Source organism: Thunnus albacares, chromosome 2, assembly GCF_914725855.1.
Source record: "Thunnus albacares chromosome 2, fThuAlb1.1, whole genome shotgun sequence".
NCBI classification, from domain to species: domain Eukaryota; kingdom Metazoa; phylum Chordata; class Actinopteri; order Scombriformes; family Scombridae; genus Thunnus; species Thunnus albacares.
Window position 1 is genome coordinate 26,119,975 of NC_058107.1, and position 27,104 is coordinate 26,147,078.

Below are 27,104 nucleotides of genomic sequence, written 5' to 3' on the forward strand. Positions count from 1 at the left end.
TGACTGATTATTTGGCCACATGAGGGCGGCGGAAACAAGCTGTAACCACAACATTTACAAATTATCACCTTTTTAAAGTTGTTTTAGTGAAGTTGTTAGCAAAAGGTTTCCTATTTACACATCGAGCAGCAACATTAACTTTCATTTGGAGTGGTGTCTCAGGAAGTCTGGCTATTTACTCTCCTTTTAGCTCTGTTTATTGGCTAGTTAGCTGCTAAATGCTCTTTAATTTTCACCAGCTGACATTTGGTGCTTAGCAGGTAGCATGCATTGGATTTTTTTTTTTTTTAAGAGCTGCCTTCTGTGGCTTGACACAGCGCTATGAGAGTGAACCAAAATGGTAAAGCTGCAAGCCAGAAAATCAAAACAGTGAGCTTGAAAGATGCTTAAAAATCCCCATAGAGCTGAGAGAAAGAGCAGAGTCTGTGGAAAATCTCTGCGAGTTTGTCACTACAAGCAACACCATATAATCCATTTTTAATACAAAAATATTGACTATAGCTGCTTTAAGTAAAATTTTGAATGCACTTTGAATGAACTTGTAATGGAGTATTTTTGCTCAGTGGTATTGCTACTTTTACTTAAGTAAAGGGTCCTTTAGTGGAAATAATAACCACCACATTTCTGCTGTTTTACAGTGAACACCTACGACGGTAAAGAGCTGATCTGCTACAACCAGTTTTCAGTGTTTGTCGTTGGAGCTGGGGGCTTTGGAGGGAAAAGATCCTCTGAGAAAGCCAAAGTATGTTTTCCATATTTTAGTTGACTTTACCAAAACAGACATCAGGAATAAATGCTGCCTCATATTTGATTTGTTTTATCTCCTCCAGGCTCCTGTGCCTCCACCTAAACGCGCACCAGATGCTGTGGTGATTGATTCCACCACAAGAGACCAAGTGAGTGCGTCTGTGTGGGTTTTGTTGCAGAACAAATCAGATGCATAGATAATGTGTTGGTGGGGGAAAGGACATTTATTTTTTATATCTAAGTGCTGCTCAAATAACCATAACGTTTTAGACAAAATGTAAAGGTATGGCGGATCAGCGCAGCAGCAGAAGTGTTGAACAAGGTTTTCAAAAAAAGAACGCTGACTGTATGATGCAGCAGAAAATAAAAAAGAAAGGGGAATAAAAAACGAAATCCCTTGAGCAATTTAAATGACTGCAACTCTATTACTTCAAAGACATTCTTATTTTAGGTATCTCTTCTATTGCCTTCATGATAATTTAATTTCATCCCATATCTGTGTATGAAAAGTTCAGGGGTTTATGAATTAGATATAGATCTAAACAATGTCTGCTTACCCTGCGGTTACAGGCGGCCCTTTACCGTTTGAGCGGAGACTGGAACCCTCTTCATATAGACCCCAGCTTTGCTGCCATGGGAGGTGAGAGTGCACTTCTAAATCTTTTGTAATATGGATTAACGGGTTTTTCCCTCAAAAATGTCTTTTAAGTTATTTGGGGTTTAGGTGTAAATCTTTCCCTGGGATTTTAGGTCAGATGATGTGTTTTGATCTCATTTATACTTTACATCATGAGCTTTAAAATGTTCTTTGGTCAGGCTTCAAGAGTCCCATCCTGCATGGCTTGTGCTCATTTGGCTTTGCTGCGAGACACGTCCTCAAGCAGTATGCCGACAACGACCCCTCCAGATTCAAGGCTATAAAGGTAAGTCTTACCTGTGATTTAATAGTCACATTTAATATGTCACATTTTACTTATTCTCTCTAATTTTCTCTTCTGCGCAAACAAAATTCACAAGTCATCCAGATCAGATACAGATAGTTTGACAGTCTTTATACCTTAATCTTTCTATCTTAATGAAATTGACGTTTAATTATCATGGTGAAATCACCTAAAATAAAATAAATAACAAAAATTAAACTAATTGGAAAATCAATATTCTGTTCACCAGAGTATTCATGGCTCGCCAGCTCACTGAGAGGTTTGACACAATTTAAATTAAATTAAATTTTTTTAATTTTTTTTAATAAAATATGAAATAAATATTCTTAATGCAGGTCGCTGTCAGTGGGAACATCCTAACAGCAAATCAAACATTTACTTGTATAGCACCTTTTCATGCAGGTCTGTGCAATTTAAAGTGGTTTACATGTGACTGACAAGCTGATTATAAGACAGAACAGATGTGAACAGTAAAAGCAATTTGAGACTAATGCACGTGATTCCAATAAAATAGATTATAATTAAATAAAATAAGAACTAGATACAACAGACGAAGGACAAATAAAATAGATAAAAGAGAATAAAACATTATACAACACACAGATACAATACAATAAACGATTAAACAGAATAAATAATGCCTGTAAGATATTCTGATCAAAAGCCAGGCTGAAGAGGAAAATTCTATGTTTACGTTTAAAGATGTCGACACTTCCAGCTGCTCTCACATACTCATCACGTACTATATGATATTATCCGTCTAATTTGCTTTAGGAAGATGTTTTTTTTTCTAGTCTTTAACTTCGTGTCATATCATCTCCTCTTCATTTCTGTCATAGTACGTCGCTGCTCTGATTCCACGTCATCAGCAGCTGTATTCATATTCTTGAATTGTCTCGGCTCTTGATATGACCGCTGACACTGCTAAATTTGGTCTGTTTTCACCTGCTGGTGTCCGAAAGCAGGACTCAGAGTTCCGCAGTGGGTTATGTCATACTCTTGGTAAACATTTTTGTGAATTAAACTTGCCCATAAATGGAGCAGAACAGGTATCCTTATATGGCAGTTATTGGGTGTGTATCTCATGAAAAGGTTGTATTGATCGAGTTGAAACAAGCATTTTATGACAAGTTTGAACAGTTTGCTGAATCCTTGGAACACTTGCTTCACAGAAAAAAGAGATTTAGGATGAAAGAACAGAATACGAAAATGTTCTTGCATGAGGCCCCTTGATGTGCATAGTTTAGGTTGCACAGTGAAGACATGGGAGCTTTCCACTTCAATCTATCCGGCTTAACAGCCAAGTCATCTATCAAGCATTTATTAGGTCTTGTTAAATGCAATAAAATCATTAAAGTGCAGAGCCAGTAACTGCTCTGCCGTCTCTTCATCCCCCGTTTCTCTCGGTCAGGTTCGCTTTGTGAAGCCAGTGATGCCGGGCCAGTCGCTACAGACCGAGATGTGGAAGGAAGGCAACAGGATTCACATCCAGTGTAAAGTCAGTATTTCACAGCAGCGTGGGTTACAATCTTTATAACAGTTTCAGTGCTGCTCTCTGTTCTGCCGCATGTGTTGTTCTGATCAACTCCTCTCTTTTCATCCAGGTGAAGGAGACGGATGCGGTCGTGCTGTCAGGGGCCTATGTGGATTTACATGGTGCATCAGAGGCTTCACCAGAGAATCTCACTCAAGTACGTCAGTCTGAAATATCTATCCTCTTTCCATTCCTCTCATCAAATTACTTAATGGAGCCCTGAAGCTTCTCTTCTTTAAGTGCTGAGGATGATTTAGACTTTTGACGCAGCTGTGACGTAAAGATAAACCTCCAGATATCAAATGGCGACTGTTACTTCTACCTTGGCGCAGGGTGGCGGCCTTCAGAGTCAGCTGGTGTTTGCAGAGATCGGCCGTCGTATTAAAGATTTGGGGGCAGAGCTGGTCAAGAAGGTGAACGCTGTCTTCGGCTGGGAGATCACCAAAGATGGAAAGAACGCTGCACAGTGGAGTAAGTGCACAGAACGCACAGCACTGGAGGCTGGAGATGTTTCATTCATCGCTTTATAATTCAGTGTCATCTTGGGCAAAATACTACAGCTCCCTGAAGCGTCTCACTCCTGATTTGTTGTTGACTGTTGTTTTTTTACTTCCATCTTGACACGTTGTCAGCCTCTTCAGTGCTCCACTTAACACTCAGACATCACAGGCTGGAAACGTTATTTGCTCTGACACCAGCCCGAAAAACAAAGGTTGAAATATAAGCAGGAGCTGTAAAGTTTACAATTTAGTTTGACCCTGATTGGCATTTTGAGAAAAACTTGTCAAATGAATCATTAAAAGCGAGACACACTCGGTGTTACTGACTGAAACGTCACTTTTTTCTCTTGCTATTTTCTTCTAGCCATTGATCTGAAGAACGGTAGCGGCGCCTTGCATGAAGGCCCTTTCAGTGGGAAGGTGGATGTGACCTTCACGGTGTCGGATGAAGACTTCATGGAGGTGGTTCAGGGGAAACTCAACCCTCAGAAGGTAACAAACAAGACCCATTCAGTCCCAATGAACCTGTGTTGATGTGTCATGTTTTAACAAAGGGGCCACAGTATTTGCATGTTGTATTGTGAATGGCCTTGTGTTTTTGTGTCAAGTTTTTCTAGTAATAAACATTATGTTTTGGTGAGGTGCCTATTCAAATTTTGAAGGCTTAGAACATTATGATGGAAGTATATAATGGTCATTCACATGCTCAATTATGTCTCACAAGTTGTTGCAGCAATTTTGTGGGTTGATACCATTTGTTACACAGATTTGGTGCAAAACTTAACCATTTTTTACCACTCGAGAATTGATAAAAATGGTCAAAAATCCCTCCAGAATACCACATTAAGACACCAAGACCTTGAGGAACAACACAGAAAAATTCATGCTGTGATTTGCTGTCAAAAACTATTGACATTTGGAGATTTCTCTAAGAATTGCATTTTTTGGCGATTGGATGGCGAGCACTTCTGCTCTGGAAATTGCTCAGAAACCCCTTTTATTGTCAATATAGCTAGGAAGGCCAGACATCCTCTGAATGCCATCGGTCTCTAGTTTGTGGTTGTAAAGTTTCATGAAGCTGTGATTATCCAAGAGGTCACAATAGGTCATTTTGTACATTGAGGTCAAGTTTCAAAAAATGGTCTCACTACAATGAAATGGCTACTGTGGGGACTAACATCATCACACATGAATATAATTGGGCTCATCGAATCCACAAGAGTCTCAGCTTTCCAGTCATACTCAATTTATGCAATTCCAAAACTGTTTAGAGATCCCAGTATGCAGAAATATTCAAATACACCATTTTTAGAAAAGGCAAAAATAACACATTTGTACTGCATGCAAAAATATGCATAGTTTTTGCACAAAACTGCATGGGATTAGCATAAAGTGGGCATGTCTGTAAAGGGGAGACTTGTTGGTAACCATAGAGCACATTTTCATTCAGATATCTTGGAGGACCCAAGGGACCCCTTTGAAAATGCCAAAATTTAGCCTAACTTTGGAGCGTTATTTAGCGAGCAAGCTAGCATGACATGGTCGGTACCAATGGATTTATTAGGTCATCTAGTTTACCAGGATCTTCACTGTAGCTTTAAAACTGAGTCCGCTACAGCCTCTGAAAGACAGAAATGTCATCTGAGGACGCTGGCATCCTCAGGGAGCGGAAGAGGTTTGTTAGCATTTTAACTAAAAGACACTCTTGAGTTTTCCCAAACAGATGCTACATTGCACAGAAATAATGAGGTTTTTGGTGAAAATGTATCCCATGTTATAAACACTGCCATTCCCCAATGTTCAAATTCCTTCTTGTACATTTTAATTAAAGCGAACGTTCCTTTGAAGAGCCCTCCAAATCTGTAATGACGTCTTCCTTGATCTCTACATGTCAGATAAAAAATGAAAGACTCTGATCAAACAAAAATTCAGAAAGCACTCAGCGCGGGTAATCAATCGACGCTACTTGTTATGTCTGTAGCATCTCATCTGTCACAGGGAGTGGCCATCACTGTACAGAATTTATATGCTTCCCGGAGCGCTTGATATTGATCTGAGGCCAGTGTGTGTGTTCTTTACAAAGAGCGTTAGCAGACTGCGGTGCTGAAGATCCCTCAGGCAGGGTCTTTTCCAGCCCCTCAGACGATGAAAGCAGCAGCTGGAGAAAGATCAGTTAGTAGAGTTGAAAAGGACGCCGCTAACTGTCATCTAGGGTCATCACAGCTCGCCGTCCTGTGATGGATTCAAGCCGAGGAAAGAGTTGCACATTGTCACCGCTTCAGTAAAGAGACTTTTCTGCTTCACCTCTCGGCTCTGAACTATACGAATATGAATATTCTTTCATTGTTCTGCTGCCAAAGCAACAACGGTCATATTCCCGTTTGCCCAAAGACCTGGCTTGTTGTTTTTTCATCTGTATGAAATGTTAGCCGCAGGCGTCTTGGCCCTATTTTACTCCCCTGTGTACTAGAAAACAGCAAACCAGCAAGAAATCACAGGAGACTTGTGCTTCCTTTCACAAAAAAAGAAAATAAAACGCCTGTGTGTGTCTTTGTTGTTTTGCTAGGCCTTCTTCTCTGGCAAGCTGAAGGTTAGAGGGAACATCATGCTGAGTCAGAAGCTGGAGGTCATCCTGAAGGATTACGCCAAGCTGTGAGCCTCCTCAGCCAACCATCGAGATGACTTCAGGAACTAACCCAACCTACCAACCCTCTCCTTGGGTGCTTTCCATTTGTGCTAATGTGGCCCCTTCACTTCCCTCACTCACGCCTCTTCCTCTTGGTCTCAGCTCCTCCCAGCGGGGGGGCGCAAGAGATGCGAGGACGGAAGATTTTTATTGACCGAACTAGACATCCTCACTCAATCCAGTGTTGTTTTTGAGGAGAGTGCAGTTCCTCATGACGCATGGCATCTCATCTGTCAAATGTGAAGAACCAAGTAAATATTTAAAAGGAAGAACACCTGATGCCTGCTGCTTCAATACTGATTCTAGATGTATGTGCAGTGTCAGGTTACCACAGAATAAGACTGCTAGAAATAACACAAATAGTGAGGGAGCAATAAAAACAGCTATAAATGCTATGAATAAGATATACTGTGAAATGTAGTACAGCATCCTTTTCAGGCTCAGGCTGATATTCATAGGAATAATAACCTCCACTGTCTCCGATTGAACGAGTGATGCCATCCGGTTATAAAACGTTTGCATAGTATACACCTGTAGTTCCTCGCTGGAGGCCTCCTCGCTCCCCCGAGATGCATTTAAGGGGCTTGAACATCCTCAGTGAAGGTGAAACCGGATCAGTTTCAGGGTTACAGAGGAGCGAGGACGGGAGAAGAGCGTCATTAGCAGAATGGAAAGCACTCTTGATCTCTACTTTTCTTGTCCTGTTTCATTTATGTGCTTTTGCCTTTTTAGAATAGATTCTCATCTATGAATTAACCTTAACTGTAGTGATAAAATGCATACAGAGTTCTTCAAATGGATGGAGGCAGATATATATATATATATTTATATATATGAGGAAGCAATAATTCACTGTAATTCCAGCTGGTGAGAGTTTACTTGGTTGGGTCCTTGTTGTCCGTCCTCACCTAAAATGTGCCCTTAAAACAGCTGCCTTCATAGAAATTGAAATTAACTCAGTTTTACTTCAAGTCTCAGTTTTGACACCAATCAGTCGTCGTATTCCTGTATTAGGAGAAACAAGTGTCTACTACAGTGAGCTGAAATGCTGCTGTCTTCTAACATTAGGTGCATGTAATGCTTGAAGTGATCATCATAATCAGAAGCAGTTTTACGCTTGGACTGACTAAAGTCATATTTGAGTCGTCTATTATTTCATTAAGAAATTAAGTTTTATGTACCTGATACTGTAATCACAGCAGAACCTTTCTGAACTGTAAAGTAATGTAGAGTTTATTACCAGTATATGAAAGAATATGAAAATAATGATTTTCATTTAATTTTTAAGTAATCAGTGGAATTACAATGTGTGTTTTTTTTTGTTTGCTCTTCTATGGAAATAAAGTAATTCAGACTAAAAGCTAATTTCAGTATGTTTAATACTTAAAACTGTGGACAGTTATTGTTATAGTTTAAATTTACCTGTATCAAATTAAAATTATGTGGTTATTTAGTTGAAAATGAGATGTGTCATTGCTTTTGTCATACATGATGAATGTACTGCAGATCAGACCAAATGTCACAAAATGCAATGATATAATCAAGTCACTTGTTTTCAAAATTACAGAAAAACATCTGCTCGTTACATCATTTTTTTATTACATCGGTACATTTTCTGTATATAATACATCGATTTACACGATATCTTCATTATAAAATTAGAACTATCTGATCAAATTCACATTTGCAAGATCGAAAGAGGGAAAAAAAAAACAAAACAAAAAAAAAAAACAAGTCAGAGCAGAATGTGATGATTTTTGTTGATCAGACCAAGTGAGTTTGTTTATCATCATGCAACAGCTACACCCGACACACTGATGTAGTTCATATTAGACTGATCTGTTGGTGGTGTGAGTCTTGAAAGGAAAATAAGTAATATTATTTGGGGAAAAAAAAAGCACTTGCTTTGATAAAATTTATTTCATTCTTGAGTTTCTGCAGGAGCACACATAGTTTGGCTTTGATAAAATGTATTTTAACTCTCCAGTTGCTTTTGGAGTACACATCGTTTCCCGTTGTGGGGAAAACAAGAAATTGCACTGCGATTGTTCAAGCCCACATCATGAAATAATGGACAGAAAAAAGAAAATGGCAACCTGATAAGAGAGAGAAAGAGAGAGAAAAAAAAAGCAAGAAATAAGATTACATCTACCTTTTGATCAATCAGTCAATATTCCTAAATATGAACATATTTCATAAATATACCTGTGTGTTTATACAGAATTATATTCTTCATAAAGTGGCTTTTGTCATTACCCACTGTTCATCTACTGTACGTCTAGTCGTTATGATTATGCAATTATAATGAGACGCCTACTTTATGGATCTATGTATATACACAACTGCAATAAATCTGCTTCATCTAAAAAGGTTTTTCCTCAGTTTATCCTCCCTGAAATCAAAGCTAATGTACATTTCTTTCCCTACAGCAGCACAACAAGGTTCTCTGGGTATTTAGCTTTATAGATTACACTCCTTCAGACTAAACAGCTACAGGACAGTTTGCATGAACCCCTTCCGTATCTATGTGGAAGACATATCATAATATAAACCGAATCTAGATTACATTTCCGAGCATGTACTGAAGGCAATGTGCTGCATTTGGATGATATAAAAAAATCATCTGAGTGGTAGAAAATGAGTTTAGGTCATAACTAAGAAACTGAAAAGCAAACCAGTCTGCTAAATAAAATGACTTCAAGGCAAACAATATTGTTTCCAAGGCAGTTTTTCAATCATGGTCCATAAAGGGAAATGAATGAGTCAATGAAAGGGAAGTGCATTGTTATTGGAATAAAACATTTCCACAACAAAATAGAATTAAAACTTGTTCAACCCCCCCCAAACCCCTCTTTCCATTGTCAACAGCAACGATTCCTGAAGCTTCATATCGAACATTTCAAAAAACAAACGCAGCCAGGAGAAAAAAAAAGGTATTATTCATCATGTCCCATATTAACGAGGGCACTGTCAAATTAAAGCTACTTTGTGCAACTTAATAATAATATTATCAGGACCAACAGTACTACAGTAGTACTGCGCCAGCACGGCAGAAGTAGTTTTCAGAGATTAAGGACACTTAATAATAATACCACTGGTTAAATCTAGGCCGCGATTAACAAACACCATAATCTATATCTATCTATATATATATATTATTATTATTACCAAAGGCTTAACTTGGACTGCTTTTATTGACATCCAGTCTTGTAGTTATATGCATTACACTACATATCATTTAGCTTAATCTTTATGTGCAAATAGAGAAAGAGAAATGGCGCATTCAGGTAGTCCATGAAAAGTAGGAAAAAGGATCGTTGGCGGCACAGCTGTAAACTCAAGTCACAGATTTCAACTTCACTTGATTAAAGGAATAGTTTGACATTTTGGGAAAAGCGTTTATTTGCTTTCTTGAGGAGAGTTAGATGATAAGATCCCTAATAATCTCATCTCCGGTTAGCATAGCTTCTGTTAGCACAAAGACTGGAAATGGAGGAAAGCGCCAGTCTGGTTCTGTCCAAGGGTTAAAAAAAATCCATCCACCAGCATATCTGAAGCTCACTAATTAACATGTTATATGTCTTTTTTTTTATCTGAACAAAAGTGAAGAGTAAAAGCAGCAATTCCCCGTTTCATGGGGTCGGACTTTTTCTTGGCCGGGTGTATATACTTGCTGAAGTCTCTTCTGGTTGCCTAGCAACTGCTCAGAGCCAAGAAATAGTCACACATCCCTGTAAAATGACAAATCTGCATTTTTACACTTCAGCTTTTAAAGATATTAAACAAAAGGCAAATAACGTGTTAATTAGTGAGCTTTAGAGGGGCTGGTAGGTGGATTTTGTTAGTAGTTTGGTTGTTGTACCGTCTTTGTGCTAAACTAAGCTAAGAAAACGAATGTTTATTCCCAAAATGTCGAACCAACATACTTTTTTAAATTTCAGAGATGTGATTTGTTTAGTTTTTCCCCCTACTTTTAGAAAATCACATTGTTTCCTGTGTTCAATTCAAGTCAGGATGGAGCAGGGCATCAGCCAAATGCTTAAAATATTAAACATGATAACGATATGAAACTGACATCCTGTAAATTTCCTACAGTGCGGTTTTGATCGTTGAGAAACACATGATCCTCTGCTTTGCCACCCAAAACGATCATTTGCGTCCAAAAATTATACAATGGAGCACCAGAATGCGCCGGGAGTCCTTGTGACCGGATATAATGTGCTTTCTACGATGTCGACTGGCCTTAATGCTTTGTGCTGAACCGAGTTTGACAGTGATGTGCAGTCTTGCGGTGACCTTTAAACCCCGACAGGGAACGCTTATCGTCCCTGTGAGATACACTGCTGCATACACGGTCCCACTTTTATCACCTGAATACTCAGCAGCAGAGACGCCAGAAGAGCTTCTACTATCCGACTACTTCGCTACCAAAGAGAACTAAAGAGAAGGTGATACTGTATTTAGACCAATGCTGCAGCTTTAGACTCTTCACAGTCTCTTCTCGCTCCTGCTCCTTCTACAGTTCCTGTGCAAAAAAAGGCAGTCAGTCTTCTCTCCGTGTGCTGTTCAGCAGACACTGAGGTGGCAGTTTGTTTTTGGAGACGTCTCCAGCTGGGTTTCTGTCTGTTTTTTTTTTTTTTTTTTTTAAACAGTCTTTTCTGATTGAACGTGCCCTCGGTCGTCACCCTGTGCCCACTTTGACTTCCACTACAGTTCAGAACACTTGTGGAGGCTCCTGTGTGTGTGTGTATGTGTTTGTGTGTTCGTGTGTGTGTGTGTTTGTTTGTTTGTGTGTTTGTTTGTTCGGCTTTGATGCCAAATTCTGCTTCTCTCACAAAGCACAGCAGAAGCAGTCACTGCACGCTCACTCTCGCGCCCATGAAAGTCTATAAATCCTTTGTCATGAGTCATTTACACTGGTAGATGATAACACTTGCCATCACATGGCATCACCCCCCCCCCCCCCCCCGTCCTCCCCCCCTCGAAACTGAACTGATCATAAAAATGCACTTCACATTATTCAGTCAAACTGCCACATTTTTCTATATGATGAACTTGACGTCGTTCTTGAGGTTGCCGTGGTTGTTGTTATTGACAACACTGAAACGGTTGGGGAGGATCCTCATCTTCATGGTCCCGTCGGCGCCGCAGGAGAAGATGTGATTGGTCGGTCCCACCTCGATCTGCATGACACCCGTGCCGAGGTTCCTGAACAGCGACTGGCGAGCGTGTTCGTTCGGAAAGGTGTAGAGCGGACACTGCGTGGCCAAGTTCCAAACCTGAGGAGTCCGGGGAAGATTCAAACATAAACTTTACTATTTAGAAAGTTTATTGATTGAAGAGATAGAATATTTGTACATCATATTAAGAATAAGTCTAACAAATCCCATGAAAACAAAACCAGAAATGAATTTATCCTGTGAAGCCAAAGCCTGATAATAGATTATTCCTTTAAAAAACACACAGTCAAACCACACCGTTGCTTTAGGTGACATGTTCGTTCATTATGTTTAAAATGGGCACTGTAGTTGATTGAGTCCATAACATAAACACCACCCTGCTGCCAGAAACACTCTTTCTGCAGCAGTGTTTGAATTACAGGGGACCCGAGGGGGCTGGGGGAGGCTTAGTTCCCCCAAGAGTCCTGAGCTCCACCAGAAGCAACGAGATTTTGAGCTTCAGGGGAGGGATTTGAAAAGTTGATAAATAAGGATTAGCATGTCTAATGCTGCAATGAATGATATAACAAATACTTAAAATCCGATGTCCTGTCATTCATTTTAAATGTGTGTGCGCGACTTGGACGGTGTGACTTAGTCACGAAACATGATTGATGGACATGTTCAGATTGATTTTTATGTATCATGGCTCACGGGCTTCTGTTGTTTAGCACCTATGCGTAATTATTGTGTGTGTATTTGTTGTCAGATCAATAATTCTCCACGTCCGGTCCGTGCAGTTTTGCGTCTTCACCGTGCAGCAGCTTCTTTCATCGTTTCTGCTGTGCATTAAACCTAAGTTTCCTCTTTTTTAGAAAATTTCCCAAATTTCTCAGTAGGTGATGAGTTTGTTTTTTAAATTTTTCTTTGTAAGTATGAAAGCAATAGTCTAATTAAGTCTCTCTCTCCGGCTGTATTTCAGCTATATGTACTGTATATGAGCTACCATCATACCATCGTCCTGGCAACAACAGACCCCCCCCCCCACCCTGAAACCCACTGACTAACCCGGACAACGCTCTGCAGCTAAAACTAGCTCCCAACAAACGAATCCTGTTTGAGTAACGATTGCTAAAAACCACATTCTCCATCTGTTTTTAATTACTTTCTTGAAAGATGACGCTATACTGTCTATTTGTGACATATCGTGATTATATTTATTTAAATATTTACTTCAGTAGGAACAAATGAGCTTTGGGTGAGAGCCACAGACGGGGTAATAAAGTAGCTTTGGTCTTTTCTTGGGATTTGTTGACCACAACAAAAATGCAGCAGCCAGCATTTCCTGTAATTTGTTTTGCCTCAAACTGGCAGCCAGGAAATTATTAACACAAGATGAGCGTCCACTGAGAACAATGATTAGCTCTCAGCAACTTGCATTGTTTGATTCGTATTCCCAGCCTGGGAGCTTTATTATTTGATAAGGTATTTCATAGGCTCAAGTCTGTATATTTGCTAATCTTCTAGTTCTCTGGACCCTCATCAAACAATTTAACAGCTTATAGATTTGCAGCACACCCGTGTTAAATTTTCAATCAGCCAATATACAATTAATGACTTTAGATGACTAACATCACACACCGCCTTCGAGGTTTTTGTGAACAATCATGAACAGTCACTTGAATTTAAAGCAGATGTGCACTGCACCATTCCTTCCACATTTTGTTTGACGCAGTGGCTTCATCCTTGGAGTGACAGCTGTGTGATCTGCGCCAACATATTCAAGTCTATAAGATGAAAGACTTGCTGTCTCTGGAAATATATGAGCTGAAGACGGTTGCATCTCCTGCCTGCTGAGTCAAAACACTTACCTTTGTTTTCCACTTTCACCTTATATTTTAGTCTCAATCAGTCACACTGTTGTCCCGAGCAGGTGCTTAATCATAAGTGTGACTTTGGTTGCGAGTGACTTTGATGGTGCTCACTGTCTCCGTGGATAAATGCAACAGTTGTCTGATTGTCAATGTGCAGTAGAGGGGAGAGACTTTCACACCTGGGTGCTAAATGCCCTGCAGGACCGTTCTGTCAGAGTAGAGTTTACTTTGTGCTGAGGAAATGATCAAAACTGTTTTTATATATCGGAGTTAAGATTTTAGAATCACTCTTCCTGGTGAAGCTCTCATGTAAAATGAATGACTCTAAAACAAAGTCACAGAACTTCCATGAAGATTTTCCTCCTCTCTGTGTTGCTGATGCTCTGATCTGACTTGCAACAGACTTGAAATCGACAAACTAATGCTAATAAATATTAAAACTCTCCGGTTCCCTGTCTGGAAAATACCTCTCAAAATGTCATATTTTGAGCAGACAACATACCTTAATGTTGCCCTCAGCTGATCCACTGATGAAGCAGTCTTCAGTCGGATCTACGGCTAGCGCTTTGACCGGCGAGTCGTGGGCCTGGAAGCTCTGACGCTGGTGCCTGTGGGCAAGCTCCAGGACACTGATCCAGCCCTTCCTCCCACCTGTGATGAGCAGCTGCTGCCTGGGGGCCATCGAGAGCACGGTAGCACCTGACTCATGGCAGCAGAAAGCTGAGGAGTAAAAAATAAATAAAGTCGGGGATGGAGAGGATGAAAAACTTTAAATATACTAAAACTACTAAAAACTACAATTCCCAAGAGGTGGAGCTTCTACCACCAGGGTGTGCACAGGTGTACTGCATACTGCCAGTGAACGGGATCGAGAAGATTTAGCCAGGTGGAGATATATAAAAATGTACATTACTTTTTGTCATTCTTGTATTACAACTTCAGCATTTAAACAATTAGCAAAGCTGTTGCAGATTAATTTTCTCTCGCTTGACTAATCGATAAATCAACTGATCTAATTTAAATCTAAAAATACTATCAGTGAATCAGCTGATTCCTCAAAGAGGCTGTTCCTCTCGTCATGCATCTTACCATGTACGAGGCTGTTAGCAGGAGTCACCAGAGTGTCCCACAGACACACGTTCCTGTGGAGTTACAAAATCACCAAATTACTATTCAGTCCAACATTTTCATCAGACATGTCATTATCTCTGTTGGCCACAGCACAGTGGAGTTGAAAGGACGAGAGATTTAGCATTTAATTGGAAATTCATGGCACAAACTTCAACGTGCGAAGATAATTTCGCGGGCAAATGGAAATTCTCCTTTTACTCTCTTGTACCTGTTGTCTGTCGAAAGGCCCGCAGTAGCAATGAGAGAGGAGGAGCCCACGAAGACAAAGTCATGAGCTGTCTTGTTGTGGCACTGCAACGTCTGGCACAGAGACATAAAGAAGACGGTTAGTAATAGTGACAGTAATAGAGAGCCAGTGGAAGAGTGAACGAAAATGAAGACGACAGGAAGAAGGCGGGTGGACACTAAGAAGGTTTAGACAGACAAAACTAAAAACAAAAATGTTGGAAAAAGAAAAAAAAAAAGGGAGCACATTAATACGCTCGGTTGCTTTCTTACCAGATAAGGTTTTGGTGCGTTCCCACTTGTGTTGGTCTGCCAAAGACTCAAACCTCCATCAGCATCTACGATACCGAACTACACAAAACATTCAGAGAGCAGATATCAGGGCTTTGCTCGAATTAAGTTAAAATATTACTTTATTTAACAGAATGACAGCACTGTTCCTGTGTTAAGGTGATTTATGTTGTGCTCAACTTATCTTTCAAAAGATGTCAAGAGCCTTAAGTCCAAGCACCACTTACATAACTAAAATCAAGTGCTCTGCATGTTCTCTTTTTCCAATTTTTCTAAAGCATATTTCATTCTTTTGCCAGAACTGGCAGATAAGATAGCACTGGCATAGGACAGGCACCATCTGAGAAAATTATTAGCTTGAGGCGAGTGCCTGAGTTCAGAGCGGTTGAATCACTCAGCTGAGGAGCAATGTGTGCTGAAGCCAATCTCCCTACTGCGGTTCGTGCCTGAATGGCAAAGTTGTGAGAGGAAGTGTGAAAATGTTGCTGAATCTGACAGGCTCACATCACAATGAAGTCGTGTTGCAAAGCTGTTCTAAGTGTTCAAGCTTCCCCAGTATGAGTGTGTGTGTGTGTGTGTGTCTTTTTTAACCTTGTTTCCTTGGTGGTTGAATCTTATCCTGGTGACTCTGGAGTTCCCTGGACTTCTGAAGCAAATGATCTGCTGGGAATGACCCCACTCGAACATCCTCACGCTTCCATCCTGAGCTCCTGTCAGGTCTGAACAACAAAAGGAGGAAAAAAGAAAAGAAAAGAAAAAGCTCATTTTTTCAGTTCATCTTCATGAGCGTTCTGGTCCCAACATGAGGTTTTGGCTTCTCTTTGTTCCCTAAAATCCTTTGTTTTATTATTGATGGATAAAACGGTTTATTTCACACACACTTCAGCAGCTGCTCTTATGACCTGCTGGGAATGATTCCACCCAAACGCCTCACAACTGAATCCCCACACTCTACATTTAGTGGAAAACACAAGGTTGTAACATCTAGGGCTCACTCAGCCATTTCTAAATCAACTGCAGCACCAGGACCAGAAGAAAAGAACTTTGCCAAATATATAACTTTTACTAAATATCTGGATAAGAGAAACGTTTTGGGTGATGAAATCGTCCCCTGAAGGCTCTTTTTAACATGAGAAATATGGTGTCTGGATACCACGTTTAAGAGGCAGATACTCTTCTAATCTACTGACAGACATCTGAATCGTACTTACAGTATGGCAGTGTGGGATGGGAGGTCATTCTTCTCACATTGTTGATATTTCTCTTGATCATCTGGGGGAACAAAGTGAGGAGGAGGAGAATTTTTAGTAAGCCAATGTTAGTAGAAAACACTGCAGAGCTTCATTATGTTATACAGTAACATTTACAACAGAGTACACAGCTATGTAATAGTACAGAGCGTTGCAGTACTCTGAAGCCCTTTTTTACACGTTGAATATGTGACATTGTTGGCTGCATTTATCTGCAAAATAATGGCTTTTTTCCATTCACAGGTGTTCGTTATGCAAATGTTCATCACAGCTTTATTAATACATGACAGGACTGGAGCCACAATGCGTGAGTTTCTAAATGTTAAGTGAAAGTGAAAGTATTAATATAACAAAGGAAGATTTGATGCTTTAATCAATGACCAGCATTAGCGTGAGGGATGCACGCTTTGCTTCTCACAGTCAGTCCACTGATACTTTTTCTCATCAGTTTCATAATTTATTATTAGATGATTCTACTGCTTATTATGTCAAACTGTGTCCGAGCAAAGAATAACAAGATGTTGTGACTCTTATGGTATTTAATTCCTATTTGTTTACATGCTGTATCTAAAGTGTTTTCTAGATATTTATAATTTCAGCTGTGCAGCTGACATGGAAAATTGAAAGTATAGGGACAGAGTGCCGGTCTTATGTCTTGTGTTCAATTGCATTTCCCTTCCCTTCAACTAGTGTTTTCCATACCGTTGCCATGCATAGTTGATAAAGAGCTAAGGTTGGGTTGAGGTTAAGCGTCGCAGAAAATGACTGATTGGGGAGAATAAAATTGGGACTTTCACACAACACAGGTCTGATTTTTATTTGTTTTTTGGCTATGAGGTGTTTTTTTTAAAAACATTCACACATGAGAATTACTGTCATAATTATGTAAGCAGGTGCATGACTGAATGGGGCTGATCTGTGATTAAAATCATCTCAATCTGAAGGTCAGATAAACATCATCATGCCAACGTTCAATACATATTCACCATGAGCTAATATTTAATGCTGCATTTAAACTACAGAATAAAGTCCTCATATAGTATTAATTGCCTTAATATATTGTGGCTCAGTCACTACTTGCTGTCCTGTATTATGACTGGTGGCCTAGAAAGACAGATATTAACAATAATGTCTGCCAAGGATTTAATTTATGATTGTCTCTGATTTTTTCTTTTTATGATTATCTCTAAATGTATTCTGCTCCAAACCTCGAGCAGCTTTCCTGACTGGTTGGTTTAATAATTACGATGCAGAGTGGCTCTTACTGTCCAGTCTGCATATCAAGAGCAATGAGCGAGCTGGTAAATATCAACAAACATGACTCACGGCTGCTTGATTCAAAGACACTGATACCACCAGAACCAAATCAATCTCCTTGCGGCTAATGCCAAGTCCTCGGCTCAGTGAGACGGCTCATACATACTTTACATAAAAGGAGGATAAAATGATGGAGATTTGAGCCTGTTGTCTCATAAGCTCTATCAGTCAATAACATCTTAGTTCCTTTGTAAATCAATGAGGGAAACTAATGTTAGCTGCCATGATGCTTTTGGCAAACTGAGCCCAGACAAAGATGAATTATTAATTAAAGTCATTTAAACTGCTTTGAGGATTTTGCTTTGAGTACAAAGAGGGGCAGATTCAGAGCAACAGACAACATCAATTAATTAAAGAAAAGCAGTGAAGAGCATACTAAACCCATGGCACTCATCACTGTACTGTCTATGGAAAATTAAGGAACCATACTGGTGGTTTAGTCCAAGTACAGATTGCACATACTTGATTTTACAGCTACAGTAATTAAGTTCGTCAGCTTAATTTTTTGACAGTTTATTTTATCCTGTTCTGGTAATGCAGGTGCCTGAGACTTAAAGGGAGGGGTTGACCATTTGGGAAATATGTTTATAAAAGTAAAAATACATACCCATTATCGCTCTAGCCCTAATTGGACCATGCCAATACAGTGTACAAGTTCTATACTATACTGGCCCACAACCAACTGGTTTGTTTAGTGCTAAAATGTGCAAAGTTGTACGCTCAGTGGAATAGTATACTTTGAAAAATGGTCAGCAGCTATGTATAGTAGAAACAATTTGCGATTAACTACAAAAAAACCCCCATGCAAAACAACTTCAGTAGTCCTGTCCTCTGAGACGGAGATCAGGAAAATCCTCATTTAAGGGAATAATGAGGTGTGTCCAATCTTTTGACTGGTACTGCACACAAAAGCAAGAAAATGGCTCAGATATAATCATCGCATACGAATGAAAGTGTTAGAACTCACCACGGATGCTCCTCGGCCCGTCTGCAGGCCTCCCAGCCACGGCATGTTGATGGGTGTGCCAGGGGTACTGTGAGTGTACGGTGTGGTGCCGTGGAGGGCGGCAAAGTCATCGCGTGCATGAACCACCAGGAAGTCATCACTGCCAGCGCTGACAGAAGACAGAAAAACAATTACTGTAGGTATATAATGTATTTTCATGACATAATGTGGTTAAATCATACAAAAGAATACTCCAATGACTCGATGTCGTTCAGTTCAGACAGATCAGGCAGATTTGGCAGGAAACACTTCACAAAGATTTCAAAAAAGGATGGTAAGATGACTTTAGAGGAGAAAAATAACATAATTCAGATAAAAAGATGATGGAGTAGGCCATGCATGACGACGATAAGAACACATACTGACAGAAAATGACCTTGTTCTGACATAATAACGTAATAGCCCATAAAGAAGCAGCCAAACGTAATACATATAGATTATGCAGCACAGGCACACATAACAAAACAACACATACACCGCCTACACAATCATTATTGCACCGATCACACTGTCCCACTCCCAAACTCATTTTAGCTCAGATGGTATGAAGGTGAAAAGGTGAGTTTATGTTACTCCGGATGAACTCTTAAAGCCATTAGGACTCAGCGAGTACAGTATGCATTGCAGACTCGCTCGCACACACACACACACACACAAACACACACGCCCGGTCTCTTACCTTTTGGCTTCAGCCTCATCGTCATCGATCCATGTCAAGATCTGTGTAGCCAAGATGGATGACACATCCAGCTCCTGAATGTCATGGGTGGAGGCCATGACTAAACAATTACGATTTGCCTGGAGGACACAGAGAGAGAGATAGGAGGTGGGGAGAGCGAGAGAGACGGATGATAGAGGGGATAAGGGTACAGAAAGTAGGGTGAGAAATAATGTATGTGCAAATTCTGAAAAGTTAGAAAGACCACAAGAGTGAGACAAAGACTTTTTCCCCCAATTCTATTCTGCCTTTGGTCACAAAACCATCCATCTCTGTGCTTTTAATGATGACCTGAAGGTTGCACCTTTCTTTGATCCCTGTTGAGAAAAAGCCAACACCACTGCTTTCCTTTAAATGAAGTGCTGCGTTCAACCAACTAAAACCAAGAGCAGCACAGTGTGAACTTTTTTTCTAAAATCAAACAAAGAAAACATGGGCTCAACAACAACAATAACAACAAAGGGGCAAAGATACGGTGTTGAGTTGGCAAAAAGATTTCGGTGGAGTTGTGTGCTCTGAATTTGAAGGTTTGTTGGTCAGTGAAGCTATGATTTGAAATTCAGGTTTTTTAAAATTCAGTTTCAGACCTCTAACTTCTGACGAGAGGTCTGACTTCTAATGTTTTTATGGTTTTCCCTTTTTGAAGTCAGTAACAGAGAAAAAAAACTAAAATAATATAATGTAATGGAGAGATTTTTTGCACTGGCTACTCCATAACATTAATCAATTATGACATTACTGAACAAATTGCATCATATCTGTTATACTGGAGGTGGATGATCTGAGGTTTATGTAAAAAGATCAATATTAGCCAGATAGGCTGGCAAACCGATGCAGTCCATTGTTGGGAATACACTATACTCTTGTTCTGGTGTATCTGTCTTAAAGAGCCGTACCTTGTTGATGGCAAAGGCTGTGATGATGTCAGATTCCTTGTGGATGATGCGTGCCTTTCCTCCAGGGCTGCCTAGATCTGACTCAGTCTGCACAGACAACCCCACACACACACACCCACACACACACACACACACACACACACACACACACACCACCACCACAACCACCACAGAGATTCCATCATTACAGCTGAAACATTTGTAAATACTCCCTGCAGACAAATAACAGCCACAACTTCAGATATATTTCCCATCGTGCTACAGAATCAATGACCTGACAACATCCATGAGAGGGGTTGATAAATAAAGTGTCAAATTATTTTCTCTAAGAGATAACAGAGATGATGTTATAACAGAGCAAAGCCTCAGCCTATAAAGCCAACTCTTTTCAACACCATGTAACATGTGCGCTCTATGTTTATGTGTTTGTCTTGCCTTTAGTAGTTAGGAGAGGACATGTGAGGTGCATCGGGCCGCACTGTTAACCACAGCAGCCAACATAAGTGGGTTAGAGCCATTAGATAGCATGAACACAACCACCCTTGAGCAATGAGCACTGTACCATAAAGGCCCTATGGGATGTATGCAGCAGTATGGCAGGCATATTGTATAGAGATGTTAAGTCTTGATGCGAGAGTTACTCAAAATGAGACAGGCATCCTTTGAGCATGGGATTGAATTGAACTCTTTACAGCATTTATTCAAGGAGAAAAGACCACGTCTTTTTCTGTCAGATGGAATAAAGCAGAACTTGACTTACAGAAATCTAAATATGGTGGTTTGCCATTTTCGCCGAACACATAATCCCTGTGGGACGCAGATTCACTGTGACAGTGTTGGACCCATTAATCAGAACCTATTTAGCTTCATAGCTTGTCCTCCGAGAGACTGGGTTAATTAACACTGTGCCAAATAAAGTAGCTACAACGTGGCGGTCTGTACAGCGAAAGCCAGAAGATTAGGAAACCTCTATGAAGCATCAGTGTACAGTACGATTTAAGATTTATAGTTTGCATGAATATTTAGAGTGTTCAATGTAAGATTAATATCAAACACTGACAGGAACATGTAGAGTTCATTGCCCTGAAAACGCATGTACTGTAATTCTGTCAAGATCACAGTTTTAATGTTTCTTAGACTAAATGTGACAGGCCACACACTTACTATTCTACTGTAGGAGGCAAACACGAGGCACGTGATGAACATGTTCCCATATTTAACCAATGGCACATTTTGTAACAGCCACACATGTATGGTGACGTAAAGTATGTTTCATAAGGTTTCATAATATCTGTACAGATCACCAGTTTGTTTTACTCGTTTCTCATTCTGACAAATGAGAAGTAGTGTTGTTTAGAATGAAAACATCAGACATTTTTGTGAAAACGCTTCAAGAATTCTCAGATGAAACAATTTTGTGGTGTAGGCTGGTTCTCGGAGACTTTGACTCAGTGTAGTTTCTGCAATTAACTAAATTTGATCTGGTTAACACCACTGTAAAATGTGCTGGTAAACTCTGTGACCAGTCATACAGTTTTGAAACCAGTTATTAGCTGGTTTTCGTCAAGTGTGACCAAATTCATCAGTATGTTAAAGTCAAGCAGCCCTACATGAGAGATAAAACGTGTAAAAGTTTAGAGAAGATACTATACTCCTGACGGTTGCATTCAACCATCAGGAGTATAATCTCCCAATATCTATGACCACAAGGATTAGGCATTGCTTGAAATTTTTCAGTATCAGTGCAAATGCCTTAGTTTGCTGAACACAAATTCCCAAAAAGAAAGCAAAATAAATTTATCTGAGCAGAATAGCATGTTCTAAAAATAAAAAGTCTTAATAATTATGTTGAATTTAGGTAATATCTGATCAAAGTATGCGCAGACATGAGTAAGAATCTCACATAGCATACTTTTTTGTGTTTTCAATACTTTGACACAAGTGATTCAGTAATAAATGTGCACTGAGGTATGGTACAGAGCCCATCCCGCCCCACAACCATAAGCCATAATTTATCTGAAGCAGCAGTACCTGATAGTTTCCTGTCTCGTCCATCCCTGAACATTTCATATTGTCAGTCTGGTCCTCGACCGACTTTAATGATTGGGGGGAAGCAGCACAGCGCACAGGGTAGACATACACACACACACACACACAAAACACACACAACATACAACATCAAGTGATGAACCATGCAGTCAAACACACACAGATACTGAATTATTGTGCTGTTAATCAAACAGGCTGTAATTATTTGAAATGAAAGCATCATCATGCAACTGGAGGTAGTAATAATACATGTGGTTGGCATGCGGAACAAAAAAAGCACAAATGCGCCAACAGGGTGTAAAAGCAATATTAATGATGCAGTTTGCCTGTGGGTAAATACAGAGATGTGTTGTGGATTTTATCATAACAAAATAGTTAATGTGTTATTCAGTAACAATTAATCAAATGTTCTAGCTGTGCAATGTGGAGACAGTTCATGCGATGGCTTAGCACGATGCAAACATCGTGTACCTCGTTCGGGTCCCGTTTCTTGGTAAAGATGTTTCTAATGAAAGTCTCCTGCACTTCCTCCTGCTTGACCAGAAACTGCCACAGACGCTTCACTGGCAGTGCTGTATGATGGCTAGTTCTGGAAACAATACAACACCTCCTGCATATTAACTTTGATGCTCATAAATCAGTTGTATCAGTTCACTGAAGCACAATAAAATATGTTAAAAATATATTATTTCTGATTTGTGCCACTGGCGCTGATCTGAATCCTCCACATATCTCCACATAGCTTAAGGCAAGACACATCAAATGCAAATACTGTAACTGCTGTTCCTGCGTGAACAATAAATCCCTACGTACTGTATGAGTAATATGGAAATCTGCAGGGGTCACATCTGTTGAAGGATTAAACATCGACTCTGAGGAAATCTCGAGAAACAACTTTGAAACATATTTTACAGACATATCTGGTGCTGAAGGCAAACTGTAAGTCAGTTGAACTGCATCACGTTAACATTAGTCTCTAATGTTAAAAAGCTGAAGGGCATTTCTGAAGACTTGATGCAATATTGTACAGCATAAGACAATTACTTTGTTTTCGCAAAAACACAAATGTCTCTGAGGCGCTGAGTGAACGTAAACATGCGCATCAACAAACACATTAGGGCTGCCTCATTTAAAATTCTAATTAAACAAAAAGAAACACTTTCATCTTTTAAAACTTCTGTTTAAGATTTATGTTACAGATTGACTCGACAGTAAACGTGGCGCTACCTGAAGGGCGTGTTGGACGGCTCCAGGAGGGCCTTGTGTCTGAGGAGGGCGGGGCCGGGTGTGGCTGTTTCATCCTGCAGGTGTGTGGAGATGTACTTGGAAGGGGGGCCCCCGAAGACCTCCAGTCTTTTCTGCAGCACCTGCTCCCAGCGCTGCAGCGTTTTCAGCACAGCGTGACACAAAGGAGAGCCCACAGGCAGATCTGCGTTAAGTGGAAGCAGGCGCACACAAACAAGGAGAAAATAGGATTAGTTTAGACAGGCAGTGAAAAATGGCACGGCACTTATCTACATCCTGGACGTTAATACATCAGAGGTTGTATTATGTATTTTAGTTTTACCTAATAGATCATATCCTGCCATGGGGTAGAAGGACTTGAGGTTGACCAGCACCAGCTGAACCATTGCCAGGCGCATTAAACACCAACTGGAGAGAGAAGAAGCCATTACAAACCACATTATAGTTTTGAACATAAATACTTTAAATGGGTCCAAAGCTGATTTCTAAAAAACAAGGGCCATAAAGTTGTTATCAGACTGAATGTAGAGCAAAATTTAGAGGCAGCGTGATGACAAAGTCAACAGAAAAGCTGCAAACACACGCAAGTTAAGTCAAGGCGGCTTGAACTGAGGTAAAGACGAGTTGCTGTTTGCAGTAATATACACTCAGCGCTCTGTCATTACCTGTATGAATTGTGGTTAGAGTGCTCTCTTTGTGGAGAATTGGGGTCAAACACATCTTCATATTCCTCATCATCTTCATCTTCATCTTGACTGCCTTGGCTCTCCTCCGAGTCGTACTCAATTCTGTTTTCTGACGGTGGCAGCAACGGCTAAAAACACAAGAACACAACGATGAAAAAGACTTGCTTTGTGAATAATGTCATGGTACTTTCTAATTTCAGCTTAACATAAATGAGAAAAGCAATAAACATAAATACTTTCTTTCATTTGCTGCCAGTCAGCTTTAGCACATTATTATAGCATATTAATGTAGTTAGATGATTCCACATTACCAGTGTATTTCCATAAGATATAAACTACAATAATAACACGGTCAAAAAATTGTTGTTTTACATGAACCTTGAATATGAAACACTGTCAAAATGAAAAGCCAATTAATCCGAGCTAGACTCAAGAAAGAAAGGAAAGGAATCAATATGAAAGGGCCATTTTTAAACAGATTAATTGGTTATAATATTCTGTGTTACCTTGGCGATAAAGTAATCCCAAATGCTGAGCTCTGGAGGGACAAAACGTTCTTTAAAGACGGAGGGAGCTTCCTGTTCCACAACTGGTCCAGGCTTGGGACTGGACGCTCCCTCCCTCTCTATCCCGGACTCTTCCCTCGATCCGCTGCGTGATGACAGGAGCCTGAATCGTCTGGACTTCCTGTCTGAGCCGTCGTTGCCCGGTGAGGCTGGGGCATCAACGAGGAAAAGTTTGTTAAATTGCTACATCAGTGATTTCAGCTCCTATCACAACCCGCTTGTGCATCATATACAGGACACGCTTCAACTTACTACTTTGAAATACTCATTGTTTTGCCGATTACATTAACGTTAAATATGGAAACACCATCCTAGAAAATATAAAAAAAACAACACTACAATTTAAAATACCAACATTGTGTCAAATAAACTTAAAGTTGCATTACATAAAGTGCTGTCTGACAACTATGAGAGTAACACTGACAGTGTGAGGGAAACAGCTCCCTCACTAATAGGTTTATGGATTTCACAATGACCTACAGACGGGAACTCAATTAATTTAAAAGGGTTGATTTCATTTGTCTACTGGGTCACCTCCAAAAGAAAAAAAAACCCACACACAGAGACAGCCACTTAGGCAAACTGTCAGAAATAAAACAGATCCACTAAAACAATCCTCGCTAACCTGGTGGGGGTGATTTTGTTGGGCTGTTGGGTTTCTGTATGACAGGGGTCCGGGCACCTCCTCCGAACACTGTCACCCAGAGTTTGCTGTTGAGGGGATGGGCCACGATGCGAAACAGCTCGTTGCTGGAGTGAGTGGCCATGCCGTGAACGAACAGACTGAGGAAGACAGCAGTGAGGATCTCACAGAGCAGCACGGCTAAGCCTGGTTGACTCTCCTCACCTGCTGAGCTCAAGAGACGGATCAGAGAGGCAATACCTGGAGAGAGGGACGAGAAGACGGGAGGCAGGGAACAAAAAAAGAGAAAGACAGCCACGTTTGAGTGTGTAAAACTACAAGAACCTAAAAGAACTTTACATTTTGTAGTTTATATAGATAAATAGTGAATGAATTTAATCTACTGAAGTATTGTCTGTGTAGCCAAAGTCTGTTATATCTTATTGCTCTGTGCAATAGACCTCCATTGACATCAAAAAAGTATTAAAACACATTGATAGGCCACACCTTTGCACTGGGTAACATGTTCCCTAATTATGATTAACAATAATAAAGGATTAGTCAATGTAGTTTATTTTGAGTCAATCCCACATATGCTGTCCTGCTGCCATAAATAGTCACTAGTATATCAAATGTGTATTAATCTGCAGATGAAAATAGTCCGTAACAAATGCACTATTTACTCCTGTTTGATGTTTGCCAAAAATGACAGCGTCCAGCTGTTTAAGGAAATTACTGTAAAGGAAACTATGTATTCATGACCCCATTTTTTAAAGCTTTACATCCTCAGTAGGAACAAATGGGCCTCGAGCTGAATGCTACCGACAGGGTAGAAAGTTGTAAGCACTGACAGATGGACTACCAAATCATTGTTGGTTTTGGTCTTATATTCGTGGATAATAAGAAAAAAAAATGCTTACTTTCTATTAATTGGAGCAGAAAATGTATATAGTACTGTGTATATAGTACTATTTACCTGGCCACTGTGCAGGAGAAGTGTTGGGCTGAACAGACTCATCCATGCTGACTGTTCTGACTGGCTGCTTCTGGGACAGCAATACACTCTGATATACAATCCCTGTGAAATGGTTCACATGGCTGCGGGAGATGAAACAGAAAAAAAAAGAGACAACACACACAGTCAGTATGAGGCCACAAAGCAAAAACATTCATATTAAACTTGAAATGCTGTACTGAAAAGTGAAATTTTAAAAATTGGGTTAGGTGTTGTAAATATATAATGTCTAAATGTTTTACTTTTAACTTTGTTCTGGATTCTGGGATGCTGTTTCTAAGAAAGAGGCGCTGCTGTTGAGCTCTGTTCTGTCACGACATAAAATACTAATGGACTGCATCTCAGGTTATCTATGCAGTTTGGTAATAGAGAAGAAACACTGAAAGAGAGTGAAGAAAGTATCGGTTCTCAAGTCAAGTGGCTTTTCAACAAATGCACACACAAAAAAAAAAAACCTCAGATGGTTGGGGATGGAAATAGAGAATATGGAATGCTTAACCCACCAGGGAGTCTATTAAGTTTCTAACATCCAATAAATCCCCCTTTAAGCTTCTGTGAAAAAACCAATTGCCTCCACATCAAAAAGAATTCGAAAGTCAAAGGAACATCATTCAGAGGGAGGAGCGGCAGTGACTGTGTTGCTTAA

At 40.0% G+C, this 27,104-nt stretch overlaps 2 protein-coding genes across 5 annotated transcripts in view; one reads left to right on the forward strand and one right to left on the reverse strand.

Annotated features, from left to right (window-relative positions):
- Positions 1–8,479, forward strand: part of hsd17b4 (hydroxysteroid (17-beta) dehydrogenase 4) — a 35,144-nt gene extending 26,665 nt beyond the window's left edge. For both annotated transcript variants that reach the window (XM_044375354.1, XM_044375346.1), the window contains exons 17-25: positions 639–742; positions 831–896; positions 1,318–1,387; positions 1,564–1,670; positions 3,100–3,186; positions 3,293–3,379; positions 3,555–3,693; positions 4,087–4,214; positions 6,289–8,479. In XM_044375354.1, coding sequence (XP_044231289.1) covers positions 639–742; positions 831–896; positions 1,318–1,387; positions 1,564–1,670; positions 3,100–3,186; positions 3,293–3,379; positions 3,555–3,693; positions 4,087–4,214; positions 6,289–6,378 — 878 coding nt within the window. In that variant the 3' untranslated portion in view covers positions 6,379–8,479. The remainder of the gene's footprint in view (positions 1–638; positions 743–830; positions 897–1,317; positions 1,388–1,563; positions 1,671–3,099; positions 3,187–3,292; positions 3,380–3,554; positions 3,694–4,086; positions 4,215–6,288) is intronic.
- Positions 7,987–27,104, reverse strand: part of LOC122998419 (dmX-like protein 1) — a 63,266-nt gene continuing 44,148 nt past the window's right edge. For 2 of the 3 annotated variants that reach the window (XM_044375326.1, XM_044375318.1), the window contains exons 34-51: positions 26,420–26,541; positions 25,447–25,704; positions 24,762–24,970; positions 24,235–24,383; positions 23,892–23,977; positions 23,552–23,753; positions 22,796–22,913; positions 22,307–22,369; positions 20,276–20,362; positions 19,341–19,459; positions 18,623–18,770; positions 16,300–16,360; positions 15,680–15,807; positions 15,071–15,148; positions 14,781–14,872; positions 14,531–14,583; positions 13,944–14,161; positions 7,987–11,687 (exon numbers count right to left, since the gene is read on the reverse strand). In XM_044375326.1, coding sequence (XP_044231261.1) covers positions 11,451–11,687; positions 13,944–14,161; positions 14,531–14,583; positions 14,781–14,872; positions 15,071–15,148; positions 15,680–15,807; positions 16,300–16,360; positions 18,623–18,770; positions 19,341–19,459; positions 20,276–20,362; positions 22,307–22,369; positions 22,796–22,913; positions 23,552–23,753; positions 23,892–23,977; positions 24,235–24,383; positions 24,762–24,970; positions 25,447–25,704; positions 26,420–26,541 — 2,428 coding nt within the window. In that variant the 3' untranslated portion in view covers positions 7,987–11,450. The remainder of the gene's footprint in view (positions 11,688–13,943; positions 14,162–14,530; positions 14,584–14,780; positions 14,873–15,070; positions 15,149–15,679; positions 15,808–16,299; positions 16,361–18,622; positions 18,771–19,340; positions 19,460–20,275; positions 20,363–22,306; positions 22,370–22,795; positions 22,914–23,551; positions 23,754–23,891; positions 23,978–24,234; positions 24,384–24,761; positions 24,971–25,446; positions 25,705–26,419; positions 26,542–27,104) is intronic. The other variant, XM_044375333.1, reaches the window with a different exon arrangement.